The 10,966-nt window shown below is 43.8% G+C and overlaps 1 protein-coding gene across 2 annotated transcripts; it reads left to right on the plus strand.

Annotated features, from left to right (window-relative positions):
- The first annotated feature begins 480 nt into the window (after positions 1-480).
- Positions 481-8,500, plus strand: LOC127920355 (zinc finger protein 189-like). 2 transcript variants are annotated; one of them, XM_052504423.1, is made up of 2 exons: positions 481-1,263; positions 7,492-8,500. In XM_052504423.1, exons 1-2 carry the CDS (start codon positions 762-764, stop codon positions 7,764-7,766), a joined length of 777 nt encoding a protein of 258 aa, XP_052360383.1. In that variant the 5' UTR covers positions 481-761; the 3' UTR covers positions 7,767-8,500. The 2 variants fall into 2 exon arrangements, with proteins under 2 accessions (XP_052360383.1, XP_052360384.1); XM_052504424.1 differs by having other exon boundaries at positions 483-1,267.
- Positions 8,501-10,966: the final 2,466 nt, after the last annotated feature.

Genomic DNA, 10,966 nt, shown 5'->3' on the forward strand with positions numbered 1-10,966 from the left:
TGTTGTAGTGAAAGAAGAGGAAGAACCTTTTGAAGAGGAAGAGGAGGACATCTCAATGAAAGAGAAGGGGAAATATATTTTGGGAGTGTAAGAGGAGCAGGAGGAGAGGAAGATTAACACCAGTTAGTTGTCTCATAAAAACAGGGGCACAAACTCAGCACTTGTTGAACTAATGTGTTGCTCAGTACTATAGGAATTGTTAAAGGGGCAAACTTGGAAAATGCGTTTTTTTAAATGCACAAACATAAAAATACATGACAGTTTACAAAACTGATATAGACAACAACAACATAAGATAATATTACATTACAAATAAAATAAACAATTTAATTGCATAGAGTAAAGTACTGCTAAGAAGTAAGAGAAAACATGAGCTCTGGTTGTTTTGCAATGACTTACGACAGAATAAACAATTGTCGTGAATATTTTTCTAAACTGCGTTACCCACTCCGGTCAGCAGATGGCGAGGTGAGTCTTTCAGATTGTGCCTCTCGCCGTGACGTATAATCTAGTGGACGGGAAAGGGCGCTTCAATAACAACACGGTTCCTGACTCAACTTTCTCGCTCGACAACACAAAACGTAATATTGACGCTTATTTTGTCATTGTTTGTATATATATTCATCTCAGTGTTTTAAACACAATTCTGTTTGAGTATCTACTGGTTAAATGAACATAATTTACTTGTTACATTGGCAAATAAGGTTAAGGTTATTTCTGAGCCAAGCACTAGGCCAGTCGCTAGCTGACATGCCCTGACCATGAGCTCACTTTGCTACTCCACCCCTGCTAAAGAAGAAGAGGTCTGTTGCGCGGAGAAAGAATCTCTGGGGCTGAACTTTGTCGTGAAAGAAGAACATGAGGATATTGCAGTGAAAGGAGATGAAGACGTGTTTAGATTTAAGCAGGAGGAAGAGAATACTATATCATTTAAAAAAGAGAAAGAACCTTGTGGAATGAAACGGGAAGAGGAGGTTCTCACATTGAAAGAGGAGGATGTTACAGTTAAAGAAGAGAAAGACACTTTAGGAGTGAAAGAGGAAGAGGGGATACAGGCTGTCACAGTGGAAGAAGAGGAAGTAGAAGCTTTCAGAATTAAAAAGGAGGAAGATGAGGATATCAGCGTGGAAGAGGGGGTAGAATCTTTAAGAATCAAAAAGGAGGAAGAGGAAGAACCTTTTAGAGAGGACGAGGAGGAGGGGGCTCTCTCAATAAAAGACGAGGAAGGAGAGGAGGAGGAGACAGACGATCTGATTAACGCCAGTGAGTATTGGATTAAAAACAGGGGCATAAACTACCCTTGTTAAACTAATGTGTGGTTTTAAAGGGGCAATTCTACTGGAGTTCTACACTTGTATTGTTCAGTACTGTAGGACTTGTTAAAGGGACATGCATTTTTTACTTTTAAATTAATTGTATAAATATATAATTAATTGTATATAGCCTACCACAAACTTACACCAAACTTCGACCTCCCCCCCTTGTTTTTCCACTTCTGCTACTCGCTGTTTATTTTCTTTAACAGCAAACAACACAGACGGAATCAAATCAAATATTATTAGTCACATGTGCCGATTCCCAAAAGGTAGATCTTACCGTGAAATGCTTCCTGACAAGCCCTTAACAAACAATGAAGTAAAAGAAAAAGAGTTCAGAAAATATTTAGAAAATAAACAATTGTAAAAAAAAAAATGTTTCTAAGTAACACAATAAAATAACAATAACGATAGAGATTCTGGATTCGAGTCCAGGCGACCGGGAGACCCCTGGGGCGGCGCATAATTGGCCCAGTGTTGTCCAGGTTAGGGGAGGTTTTGTCTGGCAGGGATGTCCTGGTCACATCGCGCACTAGCGACTCCTGTGACAGTCTTGGCGCAGTGCACGCTGACACGGTAGCCAGGTGCACAGTGTTTCCTCCCGACACGTTGGTGCTTCCCGGGTTAAGTGGGCATTGTGTCAAGAAGCGGTGCGGCTTGGTTGTTTCACCTCTCCGGGGCGGTATGGGAGTAGCAACGCTGAGACAACACTGTAACTACCAATTGGAAACCACGAAATTGCGGAGAAAATGGGGTAAAAATATATATATAATAACTAACGAGGCACCGGCATCGAGTCAATGTGCGGAGGCCAGTCCAGGCAATTTCTACATGTAGGTAGGGGTAAAGTGACCATGCATAGACAAACAGTGAGCACCAGCAGTGTAAATGTACATGTAGGTAGGGGGTGGTGTCAATGTAAATAGTCTGGGTTTATTTCTTTGTACTCCCTGACGAAGGCCATGCAGCCGAAACGCGTCAGATTTTTAAAACTTTATTTCTATTGAACATGCCATAAAAAGGCATTTTAATCGATTACATGAAGAGCGCCTTGGTCCTCCTTTCTTTTTTGATGACCAATTTACCCCTTTTACCAAAGAGCACCTTTTATCTACCAAAATGTACTATTGTGTACCTTAGTAGCGCTTCCTTCCTACTTTTTCTACTAGTCTGGGTTTCCATTTGATTGATTGTTCAGCAGTCTTATGGCCTGTGGGTGGAAGCTGCCAAGGAGCCCTTCGGACATTGACCTGGCGTTTTGGTACAGCTTGCCGTGCGGTAGCAGAGAGAACAGTCTATGACTTGGGTGACTGGAGTCTTTGACAATGTTTTGGGCCTTCCTCTGATACCGCCTGGTATATAGTTCCTGGATGGCAGGAAGCTTGGCGCCGGTGATGTACTGGGCCCTACGCACTACCCTCTGTAGCGCCTTACGGTTGGATACCGAGCCAGGTGTCTCATGTGCCATATATATACTTGCCACTGCTTGACTAAAATAATCTCGGTCGTCCAACAGTCTTTCGACCAAACAATTGACCAGACGACTAAATGGGGTCAGGCCTCTATAATGGATTGATCCACTCAGACAGGCCTCTATAATGGATTATTCAGACAGGTCTATAATGGATTAGTCCACTCAGACAGGCCTCTATAATGGATTAGATCCACTCAGACAGGCCTCTATAATGATTATCCACTCAGACATACAATAGTCCACTCAGACAGGCCTCTATAATGGATTAGTCCACTCAGACAGGCCTCTACAATGGATTAGTCCACTCAGACAGGCCTCTATAATGGATTAGTCCACTCAGACAGGCCTCTACAATGGATTAGTCCACTCAGACAGGCCTCTACAATGGATTAGTCCACTCAGACAGGCCTCTACAATGGATTAATGGATTAGTCCACTCAGACAGGCCTCTACAATGGATTAGTCCACTCAGACAGGCCTTTACAATGGATTAGTCCATCAGACAGGCCTCTACAATGGATTAGTCCACTCAGACAGGCCTCTACAATGGATTAGTCCACTCAGACAGGCCTCTACAATGGATTAGTCCACTCAGACAGGCCTCTACAATGGATTAGTCCACTCAGACAGGCCTTTACAATGGATTAGTCCACTCAGACAGGCCTCTATAATGGATTAGTCCACTCAGACAGGCCTCTACAATGGATTAGTCCACTCAGACAGGCCTCTACAATGGATTAGTCCATTGTACATTTTCTTGAATTTGTTCTTGATTTTGGGGCCTGTGAAAAGACCCCTGGTGGCATGTCTGGTGGGATAAGTGTGTGTGTCAGAGCTGTGTGTAAATTGACTATGCAAACAATTTGGGATTTTCAACACATTCATGTTTCTTATAAAAAGAAGAAGTGATGCAGTCAGTCTCTCCTCAACTCTCAGCCAAGAGAGACTGACTGCATGGTATTAATGTCACGCTAGTATCACCAGTAGTACATTTACCGTTAATTACCATCATTTCTAGTATACAATGTTAGTTTGGTTTACGGTCATTTCTGTATGTCACTATGTCACTACAGTCTTACCGTTGTCATGGACACGTTGGTTGCCGAGAGCACTGTCTGGGCTAGTTAGTGTTTATTTCATTGCCTTTACGAGTTTTTTTTGAAGCGCTCCTGTCAATCTAGAGATCTTGCGTAAAGACACTCACCTAATTATACATAGAAGTAGGCCTCTAGGCTACCTGGCCTGATTTCACATAGAAGTAGGCCTCTAGGCTACCTGACCTGATTACACATAGAAGTAGGCCTCTAGGCTACCTGGCCTGATTACACATAGAAGTAGGCCTTTAGGCTACCTGACCTGATTTCACATAGAAGTAGGCCTCTAGGCTACCTGACCTGATTACACATAGAAGTAGGCCTGTAGGCTACCTGACCTGATTACACATAGAAGTAGGCTACCTGGCCTGATTACGCATAGAAGTAGGCCTCTAGGCTACCTGACCTGATTACACATAGAAGTAGGCTACCTGGCCTGATTACACATAGAAGTAGGCCTCTAGGCTACCTGGCCTGATTTCACATAGAAGTAGGCCTCTAGGCTACCTGACCTGATTACACATAGAAGTAGGCCTCTAGGCTACCTGACCTGACCTGATTACACATAGAAGTAGGCCTCTAGGCTACCTGGCCTGATTACACATAGAAGTAGGCTACCTGGCCTGATTACACATGAAGTAGGCCTCTAGGCTACCTGGCCTGATTACACATAGAAGTAGGCTACCTGGCCTGATTACACATGAAGTAGGCCTGTAGGCTACCTGGCCTGATTACACATAGAAGTAGGCCTCTAGGCTACCTGACCTGATTACACATAGAAGTAGGCCTCTAGGCTACCTGTCCTGATTACACATAGAAGTAGGCTACCTGGCCTGATTACACATAGAAGTAGGCCTCTAGGCTACCTGGCCTGATTACACATAGAAGTAGGCCTCTAGGCTACCTGACCTGATTACACATAGAAGTAGGCCTCTAGGCTACCTGACCTGATTACACATAGAAGTAGGCCTCTAGGCTACCTGACCTGATTACACATAGAAGTAGGCCTCTAGGCTACCTGACCTGATTACACATAGAAGCAGGCTACCTGGCCTGATTACACATAGAAGTAGGCTACCTGGCCTGATTACACATAGAAGTAGGCTACCTGGCCTGATTACACATAGAAGTAGGCTACCTGGCCTGATTACACATAGAAGTAGGCTACCTGGCATGATTACACATAGAAGTAGGCTACCTGGCCTGATTACACATGAAGTAGGCCTGTAGGCTACCTGGCCTGATTACACATAGAAGTAGGCCTCTAGGCTACCTGACCTGATTACACATAGAAGTAGGCCTCTAGGCTACCTGACCTGATTACACATAGAAGTAGGCTACCTGGCCTGATTACACATAGAAGTAGTCCTCTAGGCTACCTGGCCTGATTACACATAGAAGTAGGCCTCTAGGCTACCTGACCTGATTACACATAGAAGTAGGCCTCTAGGCTACCTGGCCTGATTACACATAGAAGTAGGCCTCTAGGCTACCTGACCTGATTACACATAGAAGTAGGCCTCTAGGCTACCTGGCCTGATTACACATAGAAGTAGGCAGGCTACCTGGCCTGATTACACATAGAAGCCTCTAGGCTACCTGGCCTGATTACACATAGAAGTAGGCTACCTGGCCTGATTACACATAGAAGTAGGCTACCTGGCCTGATTACACATAGAAGTAGGCTACCTGGCCTGATTACACATAGAAGTAGGCTACCTGGCCTGATTACACATAGAAGTAGGCTACCTGGCCTGATTACACATAGAAGTAGGCTACCTGGCCTGATTACACATAGAAGTAGGCTACCTGGCCTGATTACACATAGAAGTAGGCTACCTGGCCTGATTACACATAGAAGTAGGCCTCTAGGCTACCTGGCCTGATTACACATAGAAGTAGGCCTCTAGGCTACCTGACCTGATTACACATAGAAGTAGGCCTCTAGGCTACCTGACCTGATTACACATAGAAGTAGGCCTCTAGGCTACCTGGCCTGATTACACATAGAAGTAGGCCTCTAGGCTACCTGACCTGATTACACATAGAAGCTAGGCCTGATTACACTAGGCTACCTGGCCTGATTACACATAGAAGTAGGCTACCTGGCTACCTGGCCTGATTACACATAGAAGTAGGCTACCTGGCCTGATTACACATAGAAGTAGGCTACCTGGCCTGATTACACATAGAAGTAGGCTACCTGGCCTGATTACACATAGAAGTAGGCTACCTGGCCTGATTACACATAGAAGTAGGCTACCTGGCCTGATTACACATAGAAGTAGGCTACCTGGCCTGATTACACATAGAAGTAGGCCTCTAGGCTACCTGACCTGATTACACATAGAAGTAGGCCTCTAGGCTACCTGGCCTGATTACACATAGAAGTAGGCCTCTAGGCTACCTGGCCTGATTACACATAGAAGTAGGCTACCTGACCTGATTACACATAGAAGTAGGCCTCTAGGCTACCTGGCCTGATTACACATAGAAGTAGGCTACCCTTGATTACACATAGAAGTAGGCTACCTGGCCTGATTACACATAGAGTAGTAGGCTACCTGGCCTGATTACACATAGAAGTAGGCTACCTGGCCTGATTACACATAGAAGTAGGCTACCTGACCTGATTACACATAGAAGTAGGCCTCTAGGCTACCTGGCCTGATTACACATAGAAGTAGGCCTACACTAGGCTACCTGACCTGATTACACATAGAAGTAGGCCTCTAGGCTACCTGATTCCTGTAGCTAGTTGCCTGTAGAGCTACCTGGCCTGATTACACATAGAAGGCCTGTAGGTACCTGGCCTGATTACACATAGAAGTAGGCTACCTGGCCTGATTACACATAGAAGTAGGCTACCTGACCTGATTACACATAGAAGTAGGCCTCTAGGCTACCTGGCCTGATTACACATAGAAGTAGGCCTCTAGGCTACCTGACCTGATTACACATAGAAGTAGGCCTCTAGGCTACCTGGCCTGATTACATATAGAAGTAGGCCTGTAGGCTACCTGACCTGATTACACATAGAAGTAGGCCTCTAGGTTACCTGACCTGATTACACATAGAAGTAGGCCTCTAGGCTACCTGGCCTGATTACACATAGAAGTAGGCCTGTAGGCTACCTGGCCTGATTACACATAGAAGTAGGCCTCTAGGCTACCTGGCCTGATTACACATAGAAGTAGGCCTCTAGGCTACCTGACCTGATTACACATAGAAGTAGGCCTCTAGGCTACCTGACCTGATTACACATAGAAGTAGGCCTCTAGGCTACCTGGCCTGATTACACATAGAAGTAGGCCTCTAGGCTACCTGACCTGATTACACATAGAAGTAGGCCTCTAGGCTACCTGGCCTGATTACACATAGAAGTAGGCCTGTAGGCTACCTGACCTGATTACACATAGAAGCAGGCCTGTGGCAGTGCAAGCACCATGTTCTACAGTTGTTTTTAAAAACAAATAATTGTTAAAATTATTAAATGATTGGAAACCTGGCTCTGATTTGGATTAAACTTCAAAGGAAGTCAGTTTTGTCACATGGAGGTTTCATTCAGGTCTCTCTCTACTTAAATAAATACTCTGTCTTTTCGCAGGAGAAAGACCAGATTCAGAGGAACCAGAGACGTCCAAACCAGCAAGACGACACCACTGCTTCCACTGTGGAAAGAGTTTTACCCGGTTAAGGGACCTGAAAGTGCATAGGACATTGCACACAGGAGAGAAGCCTTACCAATGTTCCCAGTGTGGAAAGAGTTCTGCAGAGTTAGGGCACCTGAAAGCACATGAGAGAATGCACAGGGGAGAAGCCTTACCAATGCTCTCTGTGTGGAAAGAGTTTTTCCTTGTTAGCAAGCCTGAAAAGACATGAGAGGATCCACACAAGAGATGCACTTTTCCAATGCTCCCAGTGTGAAAATAGTTTTTCCTTGTTAGCAAGCTTGAAAAGACATGAGAGGATACACACAGGTGATAAGACTTTCCACTGCTCCCAGTGTGAAAGGAGTTTTACACGGTCAGGGAACCTGAAAAAACATAAAAGAATACACTCAGGAGAAAAGCCTTTCCACTGCTCCCAGTGTGGGAAGGGTTTTACAGAGTTAGGGAACCTAAAAAGACATGAGAGGACACACACAGGAGATAAGCCTCATCGGTGCTCCCAGTGTGGAAAAAGTTTTACCCAGTTAGCACACATGAAAGTGCATGAGAGAATCCACACTGGAGAAAAGCCTTACCAATGCTCAGACTGTGGAAAGACCTATTCCTCATCGCGGTCACTTAAAAGTCACGGGAGAATCCACACGGGAGAAAAGCCTCACCAATGCTCAGACTGTGGAAAGACCTATTCCTCATCGCGGTCACTTAAAAGTCACGTGAGAATCCACTCAGGAGGGAAGAAGCCTTCACCCTAGTTTGTAAATTGTTATGTCACATCACATTGACTTAATTTCTTCTCCTAGCGGGTATATTGATATTTCACTTCACATTAACTTAAAATTCATCAGAGAACATACACAGTGCTCCTGTTGTCTTATATTGTTGACTGACAATGTGTTTACCTGTCTTTACCAGATGAAATTAAATGGTACAGGGTATACTCAAACATATATTTGTTTGTTTTTATTAGAAAACATGAATTGAATATGGAGTATGTCAGTTTGAATATAAAGGAGATCAGGTTCCTAGTTTTAAATTGTCCTTTTTTTAAACTCTTTGTGTGTGTTTATCTGGGTGTGTCATTCCTCCAGCACTACAGATAATCAAGTGATATTTGGATGTGATGCATTTGTTCCATTGTTTACATTTGCATTGTTGGCCCACTGCTGATCTTACAGTGTGGCTTTAACCTCTCTGAGACATGTGGGACGGGAGCGTCCCACCTCACCAACAGCCAGTGAAAGTGCAGGGCGCCAAATTCAAAACAACAGAAATCTCATAATTAAAATTCCTCAAGCATACAAGTATTTTACACCATTTTAAAGATACAATTATTGTTAATCCAGCCACAGTGTCTGATTTCAAAAATGCTTTACAGCGAAAGCACCACAAACGATTATGTTAGGTCACCACCTAGTCACAGAAAACCCCAGCCATTCTTCCAGCAAAAGAGGCGTCACAAAAAGCACAAATAGATATACAAATGTATCACTAACCTTTGATGATCTTCATCAGATGACACTCATAGGACTTCATGTTACACAATGTTACACAATACATGTACGTTTTGTTCACTAAAGTGCTTTTTTAAAAATCTAATTTTACATTGGCACGTTACGTTCAGTAGTTCTAAAACATGCGGTGATTGTGCAGAGAGTCACATCAACTCACAGAAATTCTCATCATAAATGTTGATAAAAATGTAAGTGTTATACATGGAATTAGAGATATACTTCTCCTTAATGCAACCGCTGTGTCAGATTTCAAACAAACTTTACGGAAAAAGCAAACCATGCAATAATCTGAGTACAGCGTTCAGACAACAAATCAGCCAAAAAGATATCCGCCATATTGGGTAGTCAACATTAGTCAGAAATAGCGTTATAAATATTATTATTGTTACATATATATTATTATAGTATATTATTCATATTATAAATATTCACTTACCTTTGATGATCTTCATCAGAATGCACTCCTGGGAATCACAGTTCCACCATAAATGTTTGATTTGTTCGATAATGTCCATAATTTATGTCCAAATAGCTTCTTTTGTTAGGGCATTTAGTACACAAATCCAAACGCTCATTCAGGTCCAGCCGAACGTCAGACGAAAAGCTCAAAAAGTTATATTACAGGTCGTAGAAACATTTCAAACTAAGTATAGAATCAATCTTTAGGATGTTTTTATCATAAATGTTCAATAATGTTCCAAACAGAGAATTCCATTGTCTGTAGAAAAGCATTGGAACAAAACTCTGTCGTGACCACAATATAACCAATATCCAATAATAATAATATAACCAATAATGTATCTGCAATAGAGGCTGAGTTAAAAAAATTAAAAAAATACAAGCCTCAGATTTCCCACTTCCTGATTGGATTTTTCTCAGGGTTTCACCTGCCATGTGCGTTTTGTTATACTCACAGACATCATTCAAACAGTTTTAGAAACTTCAGAGTGTTTTCTATCCAATACTACTAATAATATGCATATATTAGCATCCGGGACAGAGTAGCAGGCAGTTTACTCTGGGCACCGGGCACCGAGCGGAAATGGAGGAAACTCGCCTCCCTGCGGACCTGGCATCCTTTCACTCCCTCCTCTCTACATTTTCCTCCTCTGTCTCTGCTGCTAAAGCCACTTTCTACCATTCTAAATTCCAAGCATCTGCCTCTAACCCTAGGAAGCTCTTTGCCACCTTCTCCTCCCCCTCCTGAATCCTCTCCCCCTCCCTCCTCCCTCTCTGCAGATGACTTCGTCAACCATTTTGAAAAGAAGGTCGATGACATCCGATCCTCGTTTGCTAAGTCAAACGACACCGCTGGTTCTGCTACACTGCCCTACCCTATGCTCTGACCTCTTTCTCCCTCTCTCTCCAGATGAAAACGTCTTGTGACGGCCAAATAACAACAACCTGCCCGCTTGACCCTATCCCCTCCTTCTCCAGACCATTTCCGGAGACCTTCTCCCTTACCTCACCTCGCTCATCAACTCATCCCTGACCGCTGGCTACGTCCCTCCCGTCTTCAAGAGCGAGAGTTGCACCCTTCTGAAAAACCTACACTCGATCCCTCCGATGTCAACAACTACAGACCAGTATCCCTTCTTTCTTTTCTCTCCAAAACTCTTGAGCGTGCCGTCCTTGGCCAGCTCTACCGCTATCTCTCTCAGAATGACCTTCTTGATCCAAATCAGTCAGGTTTCAAGACTAGTCATTCACGGAGCGCTCCGCACTGCTAAAGCTAACTCTCTCTCCTCTGCTCTCATCCTTCTAGACCTATCGGCTGCCTTCGATACTGTGAACCATCAGATCCTCCTCTCCACCCTCTCCGAGTTGGGCATCTCACCGGCGCAGTTGAATGCACGCTTGGATTGCGTCCTACCTGACAGGAGCTCCTACCAGGTGGCGT

The sequence above is a fragment of the Oncorhynchus keta genome, unplaced genomic scaffold (assembly GCF_023373465.1).
Source record: "Oncorhynchus keta strain PuntledgeMale-10-30-2019 unplaced genomic scaffold, Oket_V2 Un_contig_19136_pilon_pilon, whole genome shotgun sequence".
NCBI lineage: Eukaryota > Metazoa > Chordata > Actinopteri > Salmoniformes > Salmonidae > Oncorhynchus > Oncorhynchus keta.